At 42.7% G+C, this 23,299-nt stretch overlaps 1 protein-coding gene across 3 annotated transcripts in view; it reads right to left on the reverse strand.

Moving 5' to 3' along the window:
• The window catches only part of SLC2A9 (solute carrier family 2 member 9), a 126,935-nt gene that overhangs the window by 100,962 nt on the left and 2,674 nt on the right, over positions 1-23,299 (reverse strand). The window contains exons 2-4 of one of the 3 annotated variants that reach the window (XM_050895777.1): positions 11,043-11,130; positions 6,658-6,743; positions 663-761 (exon numbers count right to left, since the gene is read on the reverse strand). In XM_050895777.1, the coding sequence (XP_050751734.1) occupies positions 663-761; positions 6,658-6,720 (162 nt within the window). In that variant the 5' untranslated portion in view covers positions 6,721-6,743; positions 11,043-11,130. Of the gene's footprint in view, positions 1-662; positions 762-4,567; positions 4,664-6,657; positions 6,744-11,042; positions 11,131-23,299 lie in introns of those variants that run through there. The other 2 variants (XM_050895776.1, XM_050895775.1) reach the window with 2 other exon arrangements.

Consider the following 23,299-nt stretch of genomic DNA (forward strand, 5'->3'; position numbering starts at 1 on the left):
ATACAGGGATGTTTTCGTTATTGCTGAGCAGTGCTTACACAGAGTCAAGGCCTTTTCTGCTTCTCACACCACCCCACCAGCGAGGAGGCTGGGGGTGCACAAGAAGTTGGGAGGGACACAGCTGGGACAGCTCACCCAGCTGACCAAAGGGATATTCCATACCATATGACATCATGCTCAGCATATAAAGCTGGGGGAAGAAGAAGGAAGGGGGGGACGTTCGGAGTGATGGCGTTTGTCTTCCCAAGTAACTGTTACGCGTGATGGAGCCCTGCTTTCCTGGAGATGGCTGAACACCTGCCTGCCCATGGGAAGTGGTGAATGAATTCCTTGTTTTGCTTTGCTTGCATGCGCAGCTTTTGCTTTACCTATTAAACTGTCTTTCTCTCAACCCATAAGTTTTCTCACTTTTACTCTTCCGATTCTCTCCCCCATCCCACCAGGGGGGAGTGAACGAGTGGCTGTGCGGTGCTTGGTTGCTGGCTGGGGTTAAACCAGGACACAGCAGAAAGAAGCTTTCAGGCGAAGGAAAGTTACCATATGAGATTTAACCTCTTCCACTACATCAGGAGGATTATAAAAGCAGGATGTTGAGGAGCGCACTACAGCTGGACAAGGCTGCCCTCTACCGATATTAAATTCCAGTTTTGTCAGTCACTTACCACTGCAGGAGCGTTCACCACCGAGAGATTGTAACCATAAAGAAAAGACGATCCAAAAGCACCAGTTAAAGAGGCTACAATAAGACTCCCAGACCAATTCTGAAAAACAAAGAAAAGATGCAGCCATTGTTAGTATACTTTAAATTAATGTATCTCAGGTTTCAAACACTCCTTATGCTATCTTGCTTGGCTCCTGCAGGCAGATGTCCTTGCTGCAGAATAATGGCCTGAAACACTTCCCCTTGCTGCAATCCAAGGAACAGTAAACCTGAAGTGACAGCATCTCAGTTAACATTTACCGAGGCATAAGCGAACGTATGAACTTCTTTCAACTTCACAGATTTTTGCTGCAAGCATCCCATCAGCCCCCACACCAAAAAGTAAAATGCTGGAGAAGCATATTCTCAGCAAAGAAAACTGTTGACAACATACCACTAACACAACGAAGCAAGGAGTAGCGTCTATTTGATGCAACAGGTCTGTGGGAAGACCTGACCTAGGTGAAAACTGGTGAGATGCTGGGCCTCCCACTCCCATGAGTATAAGGATTAGTGAAATTGTGACCAAAAAAATTAAAATGATGCCTACAAACTAGGTTTTGTAACCCAAATGCAAGTCTCCAACAGTAATTTGCTGCCACACACATACACTCTCTGGTGGAGACGCCATTTGCCCTTTTTCCCCAGCAACACACCGGTACCTCTCCCTTCTCAGCTCTCCCCCTTCCATCCCCCTCATCCTGTTTTTAGCCCACCTCTGCTAACAATTTCTTCTTCCACATCAGCTGTTGAATAAAAGGTAAGACTGCTTTGATTTGAGAGATTTTGCATTTCAGGGTCCTTTCCACCTTCCCCAGTATTACTTTCTGCTACTCAGTTCTCCTGCTGGATTACAGAAAGCAGCAGAAGCGACCATTGCCATTCCCAAGAGACATTAGTGTTTTGGTGGCTGGTCGGTTGTGAATGTCGTTTTGTAGATCATGGAAGACAACTCACCTTTCTTGACTTCTGAATATGTTAAAGTGGATGGCTTTTTAATGTGTTTTGAATTTAAAAAAAAAACAAAACTCTGCTAAGAATCTAGAATTTCAGGCACAGCTCACTGTCATTTTATGCCCAGTCTCACCACTCACTGAAGCCTCAATCCTTTCAAAAGGAGAAGGACCTGTTTAAGCAGGCCTAATAAACTCAGCTTCAGTTATACCACTTATAGCAGACACAACAGGTTAATGAGTAAATACATTCTGTCAACTGCACACAGCTGTATGTTCGCTTTGGAAAATGAAGATTTGGAGCGCGAACCAAGTTTGTGTAGCTAGCACATGGCATAGCAACAGCGATGATGGACTGGAACAAGCTCCACCAGCCTCACAGGCACAGCAGGGCAAGTGAACGCACCGTGGTTGTTAGCATGTGCCAGAGCTCATGTTCCACACTGTCGTCGTAGACTCACTATGATCCGTGAAGAAGGGATGAGATACTCGGGTGCCAGGGCAGGGACTGCAGCGCACAACCCAGCACGTGGGGTCTGCCACACTCCATAGCTGCTGCTCTCGAGGGCTCAAAACATGCCCTGTGGGACAGCTGAGTGTTTTTAACTTCTTCCACACGATGTGGGAACTTTTAAGAGATTACACAGTTCATTAACCAGCCTGTTGCCGTTCAGGACAGGATGAAGTGTACAGGGAGAAAAAAGCCTCGTGTAAGAAATATATCCCGTTGAGTTCATTACATAAGCCAAATACAATTTCTTATTATTAGCCAGCTTCTTAAAATGAACCTGCCACACACACACGGAGCTTTGCACCATTACTTCAGTAGCAAAAAGTAGAAATTTTGACATAAGGCTTTATTTAGCTTCTGGTGATAACACCTCATATTAGGTGCCCATTATTTTTCTGCTATGCACAAGCGTTCCTACACTTAGGCAAAACTGCTACTACTCTGAACTAATGACGCTGAGGAAAATATTCCTGGAGGTCTACCAGGCTGCTCCCAAAGGGTTCACAAATGATAAGCACAAGTTCATGAGTGCTATGTGGTAATCTTGATGCAATATTGCTAAAGGGCTCTACTCCAACAATGTTAGACCCATCAGAAAAATCCTGCAAACAAAACGATTCGGTTCATAAAGCCTAGTGTTTATTAAAAACTCCAGTGAATGCTTAAACCTTTCAGCACAGGCAAATTATATGCACATGAGGCTAAGTGGAAGATAATGCAGGACACATCACAGAAGTGCTGCCAAATTAGAAACCCCCACATCCACTATACTTTCAAGTGTTGCAAATAGCTGGGTTTAGAGCCTACTTCAATACCAAGAATTTTTCAAGTATACAGTCTGCTGCAGAAAACCTCAGACTTACTCGATTCAGAGTTTTACAGTTCTTGGAACACGAACTTCAACTTCTCCATGACCTATCTCCTCATACACTATTTTAAATATTTGCTCAGGCTTCAGCAGCACCAGATAAAAGATGAAAGCACAATGAAGCAAGAACGCGCAAAAAAAAAAAAACAACCAACCCACCAAACTGTTGCTCAGAAAAATATTAACCCTGTGGCAATGTGAACAGAAGGAAAAAAAACAACCAATGTGTTTTACAGTGACCGGGAAACAAGAAGGCGACCACGCCTCCCTCATAGGTGTTCCTTGACTTCACCGCCATCCGTGTGCTCATGCGTTGCTGCCGTCAGCGCAAGGGCAGGTAGGTGTGACCGTCACCACAGCAATAAGTGTTGAGTCGGGAAAGTTGCATGTCTGTTCACAGCAAAGACCTCCAGATACCTGAGAACTGCTTACTTGTGAAAGTCCACATTTTTGGTCTTATCACAGGGCACCGTGCTCTGAAAGATGCTTTTCCCAACTCCAGTCCTTGTTCAGCATGCAGTGTAACATTTGTGTTGGCTACTATTAGCCTTAAATTGTCTTTTTTTTTTTTTTAAAGCATTTCAGTTTTCAAAACACAGTTTACAATATTATACTTTGGTTAGTTAGTTATAACCCCTTTCTCAGATTAAAATTAAACACAATTGTAAGCGGTAAACATTGCACGCATACATAAGGAAGTTTTAATATTCTTAAACGGATATGGCTAAGACTTCCTATTGATATTGGGAAGCTGGATTTTGGAGCACCTTACCCTTAACGAGATCCAGTTTTAGGAACCCAAGCAACCTTAAGCTCAGGGAACGGCCATGCCCGTTGAGCACTGCCGCAAGCCGGGCGCTCCCGGCAGGTGCGCCCGTTGACACGGCGGTCCTTCGGGTTGCTCTGCCCCTCGGGGTTGCGGGAGAAAAAGGGAAACCTCCAGTCCTCTCTCCCCGGGTCCGCCCTTGCCGGTACGGGTGGTCTTGGGAAGCAGCGGTGAAGCAGCATGCGCCCTCGCCTCGCTCTGCTCCCCCCGCCAGTCGCTTCACCCGCGGGGGCGGCCGCTCTCCCCGTGCGGGCGCACACCCGCTCCCGGCGCTGCCCTCCGCCCGTCCTCTGGGTCCTGGCTCGGCGGCCGCGGTATTTTTAGCTCTGCCCCCGCGCCTGCCCGCCGCCGGCCTCTCCTGCACCGGCACCAACAACTTTCCGAGCGGGGAAGGGCTCAGCGCCGCCGCCGTGCAACCTGAGCTCTGCCTCGCTCCCGGGGGGAGCAGCGGGGAGTTACTCCGGCTCCCACAGCCACTGTCCACCAGCCTCGCTTTTCCTCCCTCCCCGCCAAGCTGGGAAAGGACTGAAATCGCCACCCTCTCCGGTTAATCGTCCCCGAGGCGCGGGCAGCGCAGGCCGAGCTCCCCGCCCGCCCGCCCGCGCCGCCGGGCTGGCTCCCGCCCCGCTGCGCCGATTACCCACCGCCTAAGCAGCGACGGTCATTGCCAACACAAAGCACCCTCGGGGAGACGCCGCGCTGACCCCGCGCTACTTACGCTCCTGCCTGCGCGGCGGCGGCGGCGGCCGTCCCCCTCTCCCCGCGCCACCAGCGTGGCCGCCTCGGGCCCCGCCGCACGGTCCATGCCGCTGTCGCACGTGCGCAGCGGCCGCGCATCTCCGCCGGGCAGCGCGCGGGGCGCAGCGGGGGCGCGGCCGCGGGAGGCGGCGGGAGGCGGGGGGGGGGGCCGCGCCTGGCGCTCGGGGGGTGCTCGGGCGGGCGGCGGCGGTGCCGGCGGCCCTGGCCCGGCTTCGCAGCGCCGGCCACGGGAGGACACGGCTCCCGGGAGGGGAGAGAGAGAGTCAGTGCCCGGCGCACGCCGCCCGGGGGCTGCAGGCAGGGCTCAAAGGATGGAAGCGCCCGAGCTCATTTATCTGCGTGCTCGTACATAATTTAAGCAAATGTGCATGCCCGGCGCCGTGCGTGTGGTTTCCCGGCAGGCCTCTTCCCTCAGCAGGGATTTACCCAGCAGTGCAGGCAGGACAGGGAAATGTCACGACTGGGTGTCCATCACGGCCCCCCGCCGAGCGGCACAGGGGCTGGGGGACCGCGGCTTGCAGGGGGGCCCCATGCCGCGGGTGCCGTCTGGAAACGCGGGCTGCCTTTCTGTAAGCAAGGCGCTCGAGGAAGGAGGGGAAGAGTTTTCCCGTGCTGCCGAGGCTGGCAAGTGAAGATACCGCAAGACTTGTAGCCAATTAAGATGTTAACCACGCGGCGTATGGATGTTTCCACAGCCTTAGGAGGTTTAGATCTGGCACGCCACACTGCTGCGGTGTAACAGATGGTGATTAGACATACTACCTCGGGAAGATAAAAGCTTTCAGCTATTATTTTTGAAGGTACCTATTTGCAAAATGGGGATTTTTGAACTGCTAAGAGCTGAACACCTTCTAGTTGGCAATGGATGAGTACTAAGTGCATCTGGGAACTATTCCCAGGTGACCGCAGTTAATATTGGTGTAAATCTGTGCTGTTTCCACTTCTGACATGCTACATACTTCACAGCTAGCTTAGAGCTCTCAAAGACACAGTAAGTAAATGCCATAAAGCACTGCAGGTTTGATAGCAGTTCATGATGCAGCAACTTTGAAGTGTCATTGGCTCAGATCAAGCTGAGCAGTGTCTGAATAGAAAGCCAGATGCTACTCATTAACATGTAGAATTATCATACATATTGAGAAACATCAGCATAGATAGATGATCCGGACATCATTTGTAACCTCTTTGAATGGTCATAAGCAGTAAAAGAGTCAAGTTAGGAGAATTAAGCCTCTAAAATACATGGAGTGTATTTGAGATGAATCAGACACCTGTGTTTTATTTAGTTTCATTTTAAATAGCACAGTGCAAGTAGTTCAGTTCATACTCAAATACAAATAATATGGCTGCATGTGATTAATATGTACATAATTTCTCACCTTAACACACTCACATTTTTTGACCTTTTACAATGGCTGCTAGTAAGTTACAGAAACTAAACACATGCTACTCTATACCCCTCAAATTTTAATCCTGGCAGCTTCCCCTTGCTCAAATCTCCATGTTCCCATGGAAGGAAGCATCATTTTGCTCTTTTCTTACATGTCAGAGTGGAAGGGGAAAGAGGGGAAGAATACACGGCTTTGCGGGTTCTTGTATAAGAGAGGTGTCGGAGACAAAAATCAAAGCTTTTTTCCACAGAATACATCCTCCCAAAATTTCCTTTTGAAGGCACCGAAGCTCTCCTCCAAAGTGTTACCACTGCCCTCAGTGACAGAGTCCCTCCCATAAAAGGGAGGTTTTAACCTATCCCAAAGGCAAGTAATCCCAGAATGGTTTGCCTAAACCGTTTTTTGGCTAGTTCAAAACCAGGCATACATATAAAGAGAAACACAGGAAAAAATGAGAAGCCTGTGGTGCGGTCTCACAGTAAGCCCATTAGCAGCCCAGGTACCAAAGGCAGAAAGGAAACAACAGCATTTCTGTGTTTAGGACACTGAGTATGCAAGTATTCATATAGGTTCCAAATAGTTATTTTCTGCCTCCAGTCCCCACATAGGAAACAAATATGTTGACAGAAGATTTGGGGAATTCACTCACCATTTTTTTCTTCACTGCCTTATTGTCTTTCATCTCACTGTTGCTTTGCTGTTTGTTCTCCATTCTGTTACCTTGTTAGGTAATAGCTGAGGAAGAAAAGAGGGAAAGTTGTGGTACTGTTCAGCTGAGGCAGGTTTTTGGTTTTTTTTAATAAAAATCATAAATCTGACTCAGGAAGGACTTGAAAGAGCCTATAAAAAGTCTAGCTTCTCCCTTCAAAAGTGGGATCCTTGTTCAGGAAGGCGTAGCAGCACCAAACTGAATGCAGTTAAAAGTAACTGAAACATCCATGCTAACTTTAAGTAGTCTATTCAGAGGGTGGCATGCTCTTTGGAGCAGGCATAGTAGTTCCTTGCACAACTAAAGCGTGAAGGGGAAAAAGCTACGGTATCAGGCCCTTCAGTGGACGCACTGTCTCTATTAGAATAGGAGCATCAGACCCACTGCAACCACAAAAGGAGTGTAGATAGTCAGGTGGAACTACATTACTATGGCTGGGTTGCAGCCAGGACATTTGGATTAATTGGTGGTGTGATTCTAATGATTATTAGACCTTATATTAGCTGGGGCATTGCCAGAACGCATTTACAAAGGAGGGGTCCATTTATTTACTGCTCTGTCAAGAAAATCCTTGCCTGAACATCACCATATGTGCCTTAGTAATGTTAAAGGACATTTTAATCAGCATTTATTAAGAAACTAAACTGATTTCTGGGGTTTCAGAGAGGACGGATTATCTGTTATTTACACTGTGCTTCATTGTATGATCTTGGGCAGCCCATCAGTCTGTTCAGTTCATTTGGAATATGGATTACTGGGTTCTTCTATCTCAACATCTTGAGATGACAGCACATTTCAAGATCTTTGCTTACTTGGTCACTATGGTAACGATAGATCCAGTCTTGAATGCAAGTTGTCTTGTAGACAAGAGTCTACAAGATAGTGAGCTCTGGTACATGGGGAGTAACAGTCAGTTTAGCGAAACAGCATGTTGGAGTGGAAATTGTGTTGAGGCCACACACATACGAGAGGTTTTCTAAGAAGAAATACTGTCTGATAGAAGTACTGCCATTGGCAGTACTGGGGCCATTATATCAGATGGTTCCAAGAAATCAGGCTGAGCTTTTAAGAGAAGCTAGAGACATGACAGCATCCTATAAGCGCTAAAGCCAGAAAAATTACCTTCTTCCCTCTCTGCCTCCCAGTGCAGTCAATACTAAAAACCTGCAAACAACTCCTTTCTCTCTGCTGCAAAGGGCCTTAGTCAATTCCTGCTAAATTACTCTTCAAAAAGAGCTTTCAAGGCAAATGTATTTCACTTTGTAGGAGACATACTTAGTCTCATCATCAAACAGTTCACCTGTCCCATGCCACATTTAACAAGCATACCAAAAATAATGTCAGACTTGCTCACTGCAGCACCCACGTGCTATACAGCATTTCATATATAGATAATGTAGATAATTAAATTAATGAAGGTTCTGCCAGAGCACGAACAAAGCATCATCAAATTGGAATTTAAGAGCTTACAAGACAAAGAGTATATGGGGTATAGCACTGAAACAGAAACAGCACAGGCTTAGTCAGAAAGTCTGCTAAGCATCTAAAGACACATAACTCAACCTCACAGCTAAGCCACTAGCAAGTATAACTTGTGTCTGCCTTCCCTCGCCGCATTTTTTTTTTTATATGGCTGAATCTTCCTCTTGTTCTTTGAGCAGTCTTTAAAAAGCTTTTAAGATACATCTGTTGTGTCTGGAAAGTTTAATTGCTAGTGGTGCACCATCTGTGGAAGTGTTCAGACTGAACTGTCCTTCCTGTATTTTGGGTAACCCTCGTTTCACAACTTTCTGAATATATCCACTTGACTGTAGAAAAAGGAATGTTACCATATCCACGACAGACATCCAATGTGATACAAAAAATAAGGAATCTGGACTGGGGAGGGAGTAGAAATCACTGAAATCCTGCACAGATTTGTCAGTGTTACTTTTGTAGTCTTATTGACTTGTGTGCAGGGAAGAGAGACACGATTACAGCAAGCAGAAACCTGATCTTCAGATTGTAGTGTTTGACAAAATCTAAAGAAGTGACATTCTGCTTAGGGGAATGAAAGTCTGAGATCTCATTGAGTGAGTGATGGCTGCTGGTGGCCATTCAATGAAAAGTTTTAACAGATAGGGCAGAAAAGTATATTCCTTCCCCCTGAAGTTCATATTGCTGGTAGCAGGTAAGTTGCTTAAGTTGTGGATCCAGAAATATTCATTCATTATTCATTCTTTATCATGGAAGATTAGAGCTGTCTGCTCCCTAGCTTGTACAGTTTGTCAGAAAAGCTGTCGTGTTCACAAAAAGCAAATATGCAAAGGGATCAGTTTCAGATGAACTCAGATTTTAAATAGCCATATTTGTTATGGTAATGACAAAAAAATCACCAATCTGAGTTGACCACCTCAGAAAAGCTGAGTTATAAGCCACAGCTATTAAGAAAAAAAACCCAGAGTAAGAAGAGTGTAAGACCTGGAATAGATCAATTATTGTTGTTGTCCAGTCTGAGCATAAAGCACTGTTTGGGCCACTAGCCAGTCAGGGCCCATTTGCCATCTTGTTTAGATGGGCCTGGACTTACACCAAGCCACCGGTCACTCCACCCAAGGCACAACACAAGTAAGCTTCAGGCAGTTTATCAGCGATATAAAAGGTTCTGCTGACACAAATTCCTCATGATGGGCATACACAGCTTCCATGTCTCTCTCCGAAGTGCAAAATATATTGCCTCTATAGAAAGATTATGTCTGTGTCAACATTGCACTACTATGGACAGGAAAAATGTGGAAGTCAGAAGGGCAGCCTCCAGCTGACAAAATTCACTTGTAATTATAAACCAGCACAGCCTCTCAGGGATGGAAAGGGACTGCTTTGCACTCCTCAGAGTAAACCTCTTTCAGGTGTAGCACAGAATAGTTTGGTTTCTTTTAAAAACTGGAAAAAGCAGCACTAAGAGAGACAACACTGCAGTAGGGTGTGAATTGCTAAGCTTTGGAAAACACATTGGTGTAAAAATAACCCAGACAGACTCAGTAAGTCCTATTGGGCCATGGTAGGCTGACATCTAGTAATTTTTGCCTTTGGGAAGGCAAAATTATCCAACTTAAGTGCTTTGGTTTGCTATGCGTTGTACTGGAAATAGGTAGGTGCTTCAGAAGACCTTTTTTTTTTTTTTTTTTGATTCAACACTAAAACTCTAGTAAAAGAGGACAGAGGAGAAAAGTTTTGAATCCCAGTCCTATCCCGTAGCTTGTGAGCTGCTACCTTTTTTCCACTCAACTACAGCCGAAATTCTCTATGGCTGAGCACTTGTGCCTTTCAAAAAAGGAGCAGTCCTTGCAGTATAACGACTTAAGCTGAGGACTTCCCTGTGCTTCAAGCTAGATGCTTCTGTCACTAGTCTATGGCATGTACTTCCATGAATGTGCTCCTCTCCCTGGTACTGTAAATCACACATACACACTCACACAAAAGAAATCCACCATTGATTAATGAAAAGAAAAACATTTCAAGTTTCTGTGTCCCCCAAATCAGGAACAATTTATGTATTAGATCCTGGTAAGTGACATAACTATCTGGTTAAAATAGGTGTTCTGGAACTCCATTAAGAACTGAAGGGACTATTTTCTTCTCAAGTAGTTTTGTTAAGCTAGATATATTCTGGTGTAAGCGAGACTGTACAAGTCAATGCTTCTTATACTGTTTATGGAAAATGTCAAACAGTCCCAATATTAAAATACCATTGCTGGAGTCAGGTGTGGCATGACTTTAATTTGGCACAGAGCATTCCTATGGTACTGAACTATTTAGCAAGAGTTAATCTCAAATACCGTAGATACCCCAGCTTCCAGAAATACCTGTTCTCTTAAGTAGTCAGTTGACATAGTGTTAAAAAATGTGTATGTCTTTTTTCCTATATCTGTATTATCAGTCCTAAAGTGTCTTTACAAGATGATGAATTATTGTATCTGGGTTTCAGTATTTCATACAAGTCAACCTGATCTCTTATACTGAGAAGGGGAAAGATTGAATTTCTATTTCAAAATGAAGTGTTTTGGTTTTTTTTAATATAAATTGGGGAAAAAATTGAAGCAATTTTTCCATAGAAATCTGTTAACCAGGAGAGGAAGACAGATTTCAGAGTTAATGACTGCTTATATAGAAGCTGAGTACTTGACTAGCACAGGAAATTATTTGTTTACAAATTTCACAGAATTGGTTTATACCAAGATAAATCTATTCCTCCCTCCCTGAGTCAAACCCTTGAGAACATTGCCAAATATGAGAAGTTGCTCCAAAGTATCAAGTCCAACTTCTAGGCGCTACTCACCACTTACCCAAAGTATTCTTCACTTCCAGTGATTTCTGAAGTTCAGTGCAGTTTAGAAGTAGCCCTCTTCAGGATTGCTACAGCAGCCCTCTTCTCTGAAATAGGGACAGTTAAATCATTGAATTAAATTCAAAGCCAGCTTTAACTCTTTTATACCTTTTCAGAAGTAATAAATAATTAACAGTAAAAACAAAGAATAGTATGACGCTTCAGCTGGAATTCATGCAATAAATCTTTCCTACCCAATAGAAAACAAACTGCCTTGTATGGCTGCAATACCATACAAGAGGTCTTTGTTTCAGTTACCACACAACGTGAAAAAGCTTTGCTTCCCACATTCAAACCAATAGACATTTGAAATGCAAGTGCCTAAGGCTAGGACTCACATTCATATACTCTTACCCGATTACAAGTGACCAGGTGGAAGAACACCCACAGCATTCCATGTGCTGTAAATGGGTTTTAACAGTGATGTGTTGGGCCAGTACTCGTGCGTGTGAGCGTGCGGTACTTGTCAGGAATCACCCCTTTGTAAGATTCTGAAAGGCTGGGACAAGACATACTGTACAGTAATAAAAACCACGATAGTTCATAAAAAGATTTACCTTGTCTGCTCTTCTGGCTTTGTGCCATAGAGAGGAACTCCATATCAGTGTTAGTTTAAATACTAAACAAAACATGGGTCAGACAAGGGTGTAGCAGTTCTGACTTTGCTTTTGCTATCAGTTCCTTACATCTCAAAGCTAAGCAGAGATAAGAACACTCTTCGGTGTGAAAAGGTGCTCTCTGTTTTGGCTTATCCCTGCTGGTACGCATATTTCTTTCTTTGAAAATCCCATGTGTGTTAAATTAGGCTCATCAGCATTTCCTCAGGGACCTTGATAGCTAATTTAGTTGGATTATCTGTAAACTTGCAAATGCTAAACTATCCAAGATGCGTTAGGTAGAGAGGCAGCTGTACAGATGTGAGTTGGCTGAAACTGTAAATTCTGGCTGGGATTTGAAGTAACCTTGTTCTTTTAGGGAGGGTGGCATTATTGAGCATGTGGTGCTTGGTTTGTATTTCAGGTTATGATTGTTCTGGCAGCTCCTGTGGATCACTTTTGATCCTGTTACATAAATCTCAGTGAAGTTCTCAAAAGGTATTACCAGCAAATTTACTTCAGCTAAACATAGGCATCCTTCTCCGGTTACAAGATGCTAATCAATGAAAACACCACTTTTGAGGGACAAGAAAGAAATTCTCTGTAAGATTCCCTAGCATATTTTATCTAAAAGTGTCTTTAGACTTGGCACCCAATATTTTATAATTAACAGGAAAAAAATAAAGTCCTGTACTTTAGCTCTTTGTAACACGGTGGTTATAAGGAAATAGGAGATTCTCTCCTCATTCTCTGGAGTGAGAGCAAGGGAGCAGACAGGTGAGTTTCAAACAAATCTTGTATCTCAGATACAAGTGACAGATGATACCTTCCAGACCTATATAGATTTAATTTACATTTTAAATAATCTACATTTTAACTGAAATCTTCACAACTTTTAAATTAATCCAAAGTGATTAGGTTGTGACACCTAAATCCAAGATGCACTACTTCTTAGTAGCATCTGTCATTTGTGGAAACGACTTGTTGCTCAGCATGTCCCATGATTAGCGTGAGGACAGGAAAATAAGCAAAACAAAGTTATAAAGCTGGCACTGCTACATTACAAAACAAGTTATACATGGTTATGTAAGCTTTGGGAAGACGTGCCTGTTCAAAAAGCATGAATTCAATGATTATTGAAGAGCAGCCCACTCCGTGCTAGAACTAATCCTTTCAGACTAAACAAAGCTACCTCTTTGATCCCACTTTTCCCAAGTTTTAGATTCAAGTTTATAAATTTGGCCTGTATCAACTTGAGCAAGAATACCAAGAAACTATCTCAAGGGCAACTTACACAGTCATGACCAAGAAACAGGACAAACAAAACAAGAATTGCTTTGTTAGATACCGCTCAAGAAAGAAGCGAAGATTTTTTTCCATGGAAATTATAAACAGAACAGAAAAAATAGAGGGAATCTTTACAAGCAAGCCTAAGTTAAAAGCTCGCCAACTAAATATTCAGACAGAAGTCTGTGAAATTTTAATTTCAGGTTCAAGATGAATTTTTTCGTTGTTAGGAAGTTGGAAACAGAAATGCTGGAGTAAATGTGATAACCAGAGAGTATACAGTGTCTGTAACTATATGTGTGAATGCTCATTCACATGTAAAGATGTAGTTGGTTTCTGTGCAGATAGGCCCCTTAGGAAATGCAGTCTCAAATTGGTAAGCCAAACTGATGCTTAGATTTTAGTTCTATAAAAATGCCCTGATCTGGCAAAGCAGTAGTATACAGTTTAGTTGTAAACCTAATTCCATAGGAAAATGAAGTATGTACATAAATACTTTACTAGTGAAAGTGAGAACATCTAGCTTCTCACTTAGTCAAACCCCCAAAACTAGAATTTGGTGTCTTTCATGGCTGTACATCCTTGATGGAATTGTATCGCATTCTTGCACTGCTAAAACCATAGTTTTGAGAGAAAAGCCAGGGCACTGACCATTTTTATTTAGTAGTCTTTTCAGCTTAAAAACCTCAAAGCTCCCAATACGTAGGCATCAGTACAAGCAGATCTAACAGATGGGGGGGGAACAGAATAAGAATACTGAATATTTAAAAATAGTTTTTACTGATTATTACATAACAGTGCCTTGGATCAGCTACAGCAGAGTATTTCCCAGCTCTTTGCAAGAAATAGTGGTTAATAATTACCCTTTGCTGTGTTGGTCATTAGTGTTGTTTTAACCATTTTCTCTCATTTACACATGCAAGTCTGGTATGTCATCATTTAGGAAAAATCTTATGAGCCATGAGTTTAATGTTAACATTACGTTAGGGTTATTTCCAACATTACCTTCCATGTAGATTAAAGCTAGTTAAATCTTTGCCAAGTTATTTCCAATGAAGTCAGCCTAGCATCCACCTGCCATTTAGTAAATGTTGAATTAAATATTGACAAGTAAAAGCTTTTATGTTGTAAGGTCATGCCCTGAGTTGAGACCAGAGCTGCTCCTGGGTACAGGTTCATTCCAGGTGGAAAGGAAACACCCTCAGAATAACTCTTGTTGTAAAGAAGGATAATGCCCCAAAATGAAGCCCTTCTAGGGTGGAAATTTTGGGCTCAATCCTGAAGGCAGCAGAGTACCCAGCATCTAAGTGGTATATGGCTGAACATGAGAGAATACTTTCAAAATTCCCAAGACCGATATATTTGAGCAGCTTCTGTTGTCTTTATTAATGCTGTAAGCAAGGAAACATCTTCTCACCAGGGTACTAAGAGCTTAAGCCTTCCTCCTGTCTTCGAGCAGTAGCAAAACCTGCTTCCAGCAGGCAGATACACGCTGACAGATGGATTCTTTACAAATATTTTCCTAAAGTCTCATTATCGGCATCAAGAACAGGCAGGCAATTTCTACCAAAACAGTTTTTCCAATCAGCAGTCCTATTACACTTAGGAATTGTTTACTACTACTCTTGAAATCTTCAGAGGAGAACCAGTGACCTTTTTGAAAGATCACTTAAATTGTAACCCTCCAGGTGAAGCTCCATGTTCCGACTCACACAAGGATCATCCTCATTGATATAATGACTCCTTCTAGCCTTAGACATCACTCTTGACCTCTGTGGAGGGGGAAGTGAAACAAAATGCCTTTGCATGCATTGCACTCTCAGCCAGTCTCTCTGCTCAAAACTTGAGTTGCAGGGCTCAAGCTCCAGCCCCCTGGGAGCAGCGAGCACTGCTCGAGCCCAGAGTCCACACATTCCTCGCAATGCTGAATGTGCCTAAAAAGGATGCAGAGCAAGCCCAGAGTAGAAATATATACTCATGTTGCTTTCTTGTGAAAGTTGGTCCTGGAAATCAAGCTAGGAAAATAAAATTTGCCAAACTTCGCCCTATCCAACCTGCCCAGTTATTTTAAATAGCCCAAATCCCGGCTTCACTTCAAGCTGCCAGACCCTTTTAGCATGTCTAGCTGTAGTTTTAGGTCTGATATCTCATTTTTCTTCATCTAGGGACTAAAAATAATGCAGACATATTTGTGTAACAAGGTATTCTCTCCACAGATTCATGAAACTTGGCAAGCAGCAGCTCACCATTTATTCTCTTGAAGGCTAAGAGATACTACCGAAGTATGCCCCTCTAAAAGGAGGGAAAGATAGTGTAATAACAATTGGCTTTAAAGTGTCACTACCTTAATTTGTGTAATTAAAGCTTCATATGTAAATATGGTAAAATTCTGCGTGTTGTGAACATAGGTGCTTTTCTCCCACTTTGAGGAACTGGAAAGAAAAAACTAGTGAGAGAGATCCTCCCGCCTCTCCCAAGCTTTAGCTGTGATTTCCAGGGGCTTTTAAATGTCTTTTGTTGTAGCTTTAAAAACGTTACAAAAAAGTGTTTTGTCACAGTCAGTAGGTTTCAATTACATGAATGTAAAGATGCAAAACTCCCTTACATCTCTAGGGGTTATGAAATACTGGAAAGGCTGATGGCTGAAGTGCCTGCTTTGCATTTCAACAGCTATTGGGGTCAAAGTCTGTTAGTTATTACCATTTTCAGCAGTTCTTGGTGTCAGAGCCCTGAGCACATAGCCCACCCTGGGCTCAGGGCCAGCTTAGAGGTGGCAGGTGGGTGCAGGCACCCAGCCATGAGGAGAGCCTCTCTGAACGGCAGGGACTCACCTCCACCTTCACTCAGGAGAGCATGGTAAGGGGACATTCTCAACCATTGTCCTCAGTCGAGGTTAAGCTGACCCAGACCTTTACCCTGACCAACAGGCCTGACTTTACGGCTCAAATTCGGACCTGCCTCTTCACCATGAACTTGCCTGTTGATCACAGGGCTGTGTCTGACCCTGGGTGCTGGGGTCACAGGCCTGACTGTGACTTGCTGACTTCAATTCTCATCTGAACCCCAGACCTGCCTCATCACCATGGGGTTGTCTGCAGATCGGGGCTTTTGGCTGAACCTGGCCACTGCTACCAGATGACTGGCAGTCAAACAAAGAAATAGTATCTAACATGCATAAAAGGCACCATTATATAGTAAATTCAGATGTCATGTGGAGCTGCAGACCAATAAAAAAAGAACAAAGGACTGGAGGTGCAGATGACTTGTGGTAACCCACCCCCCACCAGGGTGAAACCATCAACCAGAGGAGCTGGGGATGGATGAGCATGATGCTAGGGAGAGGAGCAGGGTTTGAGAAGTGTATGTATAACACTTCTGACTGCATTGTTATTCTCTTTCTCTGTAATGAACAGATCTGGACTAATAACGAGACTCTTAAAATCCCAATTATAGTAACAAGCTCACAGTTAACAGTAAATTCTTAGTAGATCTAAGGTGTGCTTCCTCTTTGCCAATAAACAATATCTTGAGCATAACAGTGTTTCTGTTCCACATTTTTCTGCTCTGGAAACCAGAGTCATTTAAACTGTGATCTCCAGAAAGGGAGGTGGATGACACTACAAGAGTTTAGTATCATATCTTTATTTGTCAAAAGCAGGACTCTTTCAGCGAGTTAGCACTAGTAACAGCAAAAGGAATTCTCCATAAAAAAAAGATAGTCTTTGTTTCAGTTGCAGTCAAATTGTAAAACAATTTTTCTGCAGTAAACTTAATTGTCAGTCTTTGTCGGGTTGGTAAGTAACACTTCTTAACCACCCAATTATTTATTTGGTCTAATAATTTATAGACATTATTATGTAAGCAGAACAGCATCTTCCAGGAAGACATTAGAAGTGAAATTAATTTCACTGTGATTTCAAGCAAATAAAGTATCTTTGTACTCAGTTTATGGAATAAAAGGGCATTGACAGAAATCCATTATTTTGGATCCAGACTTTTCCTATGGAGAGAAAGAATAACTTCTGTAACAGGCAGACTTATGTTGCTCCTCTTCACACAAGGTTTGCTACATTTAAAGGCCATTTCTACAAGGAGCTGAGCAGGCCTCCTGCAGTGGGACTGAAGCTTGAGGATGACTTTTTCAGGAGTAACTGCTCACCAGTTCAAATTCTCTACATCATATTATGAAATAGCTCCATAAAACTTATATCTTGTGCTCTCCCTGTGGTGTTGATTGTAATGTAATGAACAGAACACAAATTTGGAAGGGGGGGGGCTGGAAACAGCGGCCTACCCAAGGACTGTTAAAGTGTTTCACACTACACTATTGCAGGCATTGATTACTGATGTTGAAGAATTCACACTGAGCCTTCAGAGAACATGCCTAAACCCCACAGGAAGGTATCGTGCATTTGGCAAGTGGCTCTTAGCAAGAGAGCTCTTCCAGTGAGAAGATAGCCTACCCTGTAACTGTACAAGCTTCCAGACAGCTGTATGCACAGCTTCTCAGGTAACATAAAAGCACCAAGTTATAAATCTGCGTAACACCCTATGATAGCCCAATATCCTCTGTTTGGGTTGCTACTGACAGCTACCGTATAAGGTTTCTTTCCACCTTTTCTGCTTCGCTCAAACTCAAGCATTTCCCATTGTAGCAACCTTTTGGTCTGTTGAGTCTTAAGTACTGGCTTTTAAGTTCAGTCGGAGTTGACTTCTGCCCACTCTTGCTGCTGAAGGTTTGCAAGATGAGCACACTAACTGTAATTTCATGGTATAAGCTAGTGTATGAAAGGAAGAACACTGGTACGATATAAGGCAAGTCATTAACAGTAAGATTGTCACTAGATTATGAGAAGAACCTAGGACATTTCATGACACTCAAGTTTTATTGCCAGTTATACCAACAGGATGTGGTAGTGACTGAATTATATCCAAGTGCATGACTCATGCCATGTATTTTGAAAAATCCTGGAACACTATGTTATTGCATTCCACTTTGCTGTTTGTTCAAGGGGCATTACTTTCGTGTTAAGACTTACATTGTTAATTAATAAAACATTAACCTGAGAAAAGAAACAGGAATCTATAGGTAGTACACACTAAGCCATCGGGAAGAATGTACAAAGTCATGAGCTTATTCCCCAAGTGAGTATTGAAATAATTGGTAATTGCATAGCAGAGTTTTGGGTATAGATCCCCTCACCTCCCATTTCTGGTTGTAATGAAAATCAAGGTTTTAAGTACTTTGCGTGACTCAGTCTGTGAAAGGTAATTCACTGTTCCAGACCAGTATAGGATGCAAGAACATGCCATCTAAGCATACAAGCAAGTTATGCAAGCACTAAAACACCATACTAAACTGGATATTGGTCATACTGCTGAATTTAGCTACTTCTACATTAAAATTAATTCCATCAAATGTTAGAGTAATGCACAATACCACCATTATCTGGGGATTGTATTGCTCAACCTATCATTGATTTATTTTAAAAAGGAGGGCAGATGTGAGGAGAATGTTTGCATAACAGTGTACTGGGGACAGTCAAATCTAAAGCTGATTGCAGAGAGCTGTAGAAAGTCACTTTGTGTTTTAAGTGACAGATAAAATTAATTGCTTATACATGCATATTAATCAATGTAGAAAAAACCTTAATACATATACAGTAATGGACTTATAGGTAGCTATTTTAATTTGGGAAGATCTTGAAACCATTGTGGATAGTCCTAGGAAGCTGTCGGTTCAGTTCTCCGAGGCAAATAAAACAAGCAAAGCATTAAAATAAACCTTAATAAAAGAGTCCTTATGTTGGTACCAATCCAGAGTGCAGCCAGCAGTACATTGTTATGGATCTTTCCCTCTCACAAAAGATGCAGAGGAGGACAGAAATGATGAATGCTACTGAGAGAGACTAAGTATACTAAGGACTCCTTAGCTTACGAAGGAGACGTGCCCTTTCCCTCAAGTTGTCCTTTCCTTGCAGAACCTTTGCAAGGTACAGATAACTACACAAACAGCAAACAGTCTAACTTTAATAAAACTAGCCAGCACTCTATTTGGTCCAGCCCCATAGTCACGTCTTATAACAGCTAGTAGTGGCTATTCAAGTATGCCATGAGAAACAAAGCAAGTATAGGAAAAGCCTTCCCCAACTCACCTGTCTGGCTTCTGGATATTGGTTTCTTAGGAACTTCTAACTTCAAGAATGTATTTGGATCCACTTTCCATGCTCCTGTTTCACTTCTCCTGTTTATTTATATTTTTTGTTCCAACATCCTATGACAATGAGTTCCACAGGATCAATACATGAGGTTGTCAATTTTAGCTTCTTTTCTGATAACTTCTCTGGAAGCTCCCTAATTCTTGTGTTGTGAGACTTACCGGCCATACCCTTCCTAAGCTAAGTTGTGCTGGTTTACATGCACATTTGTGCATCAGCTGTTTGGTTCCCTGGGCATACTCTTGTTGAGCCACATTAAGCAGTTATGCCTCACAGGCTGTATCTAAATTAGTCGTTAAAACAGTTCTCATTTTCCTAAACTTTAGAAGACATCCAGTTCACATGCTCCAAGACTTCTCTGCCTCACAAGCCAGAACACGTCTTGGTTTACCGCAATTCAAACAAGAACACCACTGTGGTTGCACCATAATCTTCCCAATGTGCCCAAGGAATCTCCCCTCATCTAATGCTGTAACAGGCAACCTAAGCCTTAGGTTTCCCTACCAGTAGTGGTTTGGTGTGTTTATTTTAAAGAGGAATTGCTCTGCACAGCAAAAGTCTGTTTTTGTAAAATTCTCCACTTTTCCTGAGGTGCTGCAGTACTGCCAGGAACTGGTACAAGAGATCACTTAGAGCAGAGGCAAAACCGAGCTGGAGCCAGACGCTCCAGGTCAGGGAGAAGCAGGGCACCACAGCCAGCACTGCTTGCTGGGGCAGCCAGCAAAGGGGAATTATCAACAAAATGGAGCACTATAGCCTACAGAAGGAGCCTGTTGCTAGTATAATCCTACAATATAAATACCCTCTGTTAGAGCAAGAGGCTGAGAGTGGGAAGCAAAGAGCAGAGGAAGTCAATCACATCTTGAAGAAGACTGGACTCTATCAGACTGCTCTGATTTATTAGTTTGCCTTTGGGGCAATATTTAATTAATTTATTTTTCTTCACATTTTCTCCATCCTCTCACGCTTCCTGCAATAAAATTCCTTGTTCAGTTGTTTACTTCCATTTCAGAATGGGTTTAATTAAAGTTCTCTCCCCTTCACTCCCATCTTCTTTGATAATTGCTTATGCTGTTTCTACTTCAGTTGTGATACAGCAGATCTTTAGTGTCTCTGGGGGAGAGGGGTCTGACAGCTCCTGGCTATCTATTCCTAAAGACCTGGAACAGGAAATATTGTAATTATGTAAAAATGTATAGATTCTTGTACTTACCTTTTTTTTGTGGCTGAGGAATACAGCCCATCAGAGTGTTATATATCAGAAGTGTCTATCACGCCTGCTCCCTTTTCATCCCCAGCCCAACCCCCTCTCCGAGAGGGCTGTATGCACATCAGGCTTTCAGAGTGGTTTTTGTTCACAGACATTGTATAACAAATGTTTGCGCGCATCAGATGTGTAGGGTGTGCTCCTGAGCCCCACAAACTGCTGCAGTCCTGTTACTCTCAAATCTCACTATGGAGGGGCACAGGGAAAACAGGCCTATTGGCAAACTCATTAACCTTTTTTCTTGCATTTATTTTATAAAATAGAGTGGATTGTCAATTAGTGAGACCAGGTCTGGTCTAAAAATAAGGGCTTAGCGAGGCAGGTAACTGTAGCAGCAGAAACAGACATGTCTTATAGGAACTTCTGAGAGCTTTTAGCAATATGTATAGTAAAATACTTCTCTGGTCTTATGCATATTTTCTCCTCTTCTCCTTCCCACCCCCCTGACAATTAAATTCTGAATATGAAACTGGCAAGTCTGATAAACAACAATAAGAGGTCTGCTCAATAGATGGTTAAGTCTAAAACTGCTCATTGATCTTCCGTAACACATCATGTATCAATTAGTGAGATGAAGAAAACATATTAATCCTGTCCCTGAAAGAATCTTCTGCACGGTGTTTAAGCTTCAGACTAAACTGTCAAAAGCATAACATGGTGTTTTGAAGAAACACTGAGAGCAAATAGCCACCCTGTAGTTTAATAACTGATTATCAATGAACAGTATGACATTTAAATAGAACCAATACTGTTTTATCAGCTGCACCAGAACAAGCTGATAATCTGCAAGCAAACATGATAATAATGCAACTGCACCCAGTTTTTCCAACTTTGTATTCAAGATCTTAACAGACGTAGAGAGAAGAGCCACCACAGAAGAGGGAAACACCATGAATTTGTCTAAACTGAAACTCATGATGATGTTTCCCTGGTTAGTACAGACTGTTTGCTATTTTCCCTTCTTCCCTAAAAGGGAACAGATCAATTCTCAAACAGTTAATAACAGCTGGAAACTTGCCTGATTGTTTCATTAGGCTGCAAAAGCATAACCCAGGGAAGCAGGAACAGTAAAAAAACCAACTTGTGTAATTACTGTTGCAAAAGAGGCATGCAGCTTCTAGCCAGCCTGTAAGAAACAGCTATCTAGTGTGCCAGAATAAGATAGACAAACTTTTAATGTAGCCACTGTTACTCCTGTATGAATCCTTACTGTCTCAAAGGAAGTAAAACGATGACATACCGTACAGACATAACCTCTCTCACTGCAGTACCTGCCATCATAACTGCGTTGGGTGGACACATAAGCCACACGCTAGACATATATGCTGTTTTCATGGAATACTCTGAATATATGTAACTCCTTGAAATAGTTTAGTGTCGGTGTCAGCTCTAGTTTGATACGCTCTCAATAATCCTCAAGGCAGCATAAATGCTATATTCTGCAAATCTAAGACTTTGCCTTTCTCTTGAAATGGAAATTTGGAAAATTTTGGTGATCTTCTCCATTCAGTCTCCTGTGGCTGTTCTTTTGTTACTATAGTTTCCCGTTCCACCCCTCGCAGAATTTGTTCAAGGCATGAAAATCACTCCTGAAGCTCCTTAAGCTGCTGTCCCCTTCTTGCATTTCCTCATATTTCTGCAAGACCAGAACATGATGTTACCTAGGCTCAGTTCTGCCCCATGGTCCCCACATCCTCGTGGCTTGGTTTGTCACTTAATCATTTTGATTAATATTTGTTTCCCTCTAGGTGCAAAGCACTACCACAGCATCCTGCTGTCTGCAATTATCCCAGCCTCAATTTTGCTTGAAATTCTAGCTTTAACTCTTCAACTTCTTTCTCTGTGTATAAGTAATTTAGACCTCATTCCAGTTGGAATGAATACATAATGTGCTGTTCCTCATCTCTTTCTGGGGACATTACCTTATGCTCACACTTCACCCCAAAATCCACAACAGCAGATACTAATGCCAAAGACTGTTTACCACACCAGACCCTATGGCATTCAGACCTCATTAAGTGACCTCTGTCCTGACCTACATTGGTTAATTAAAGCCTAGTATCCTTTGTGGGATAGGATATACCAAGGACAAGATAATCTCTCAAATCGGAGGTTAGATTGCAGCACATTTACATGCACATCTTTGCTCTGACTCATGCCTGTACACATAGTTCCACAGAAGCCACAGCCTTCTCTGGCCAAATCAAGACTTGTTTATGTTATGCAAGTCTCTGACTGACCGCAGATTATATATGATGTTATTCCTTGGACCTACACTTCTCTGTTGTGGTGGGCTGTATGTGAAAGCAAATATGGAGAAGACTCAACTGCATTTGGACACTGACCATCCAAACCTATCCTAATTCACCGTCACCTTTAAGCTGAAGTGATCTTAACTACTGATACAAATTGTTGTTCTGTTCAGGTTGCCAAGGAAATGCTTGGAGATCAAAGCGAGGGAGCTTGCAGATATGAGTAGTGAAAGGGATAATGTGACAGCTTCAAATAACTGCCGAAATTGAGAACAAGACCTCACAACTTTTGATCACATGCTGCTTAAGTTCTTTTTTGCAAAACCCAAGGAGGGAGGAATCTGGCTGTGACTTTCTTTTAAGCTGCCCTCTTCTCTACAACATGTTCTTTCATGTTTGCAGGGATTGCCTTGAAATACTGACAGCTTGGCAGACAAAACTTTTTTTTTTTTTACTATAGTTGCTCCTCTTCAAGGTTACTGTTCAGTGTTTTTGCATGAAATGGAACCACTCAGTTTCTATAGCAGTGTAGGATGACTCCAAGCCCTTTGTCTGAGTGTAAGAGTTGATACCACTCTCTTCAAAGTGTTCTGGCA

This window comes from Gymnogyps californianus, chromosome 4 (assembly GCF_018139145.2).
Source record: "Gymnogyps californianus isolate 813 chromosome 4, ASM1813914v2, whole genome shotgun sequence".
Lineage (NCBI taxonomy): Eukaryota > Metazoa > Chordata > Aves > Accipitriformes > Cathartidae > Gymnogyps > Gymnogyps californianus.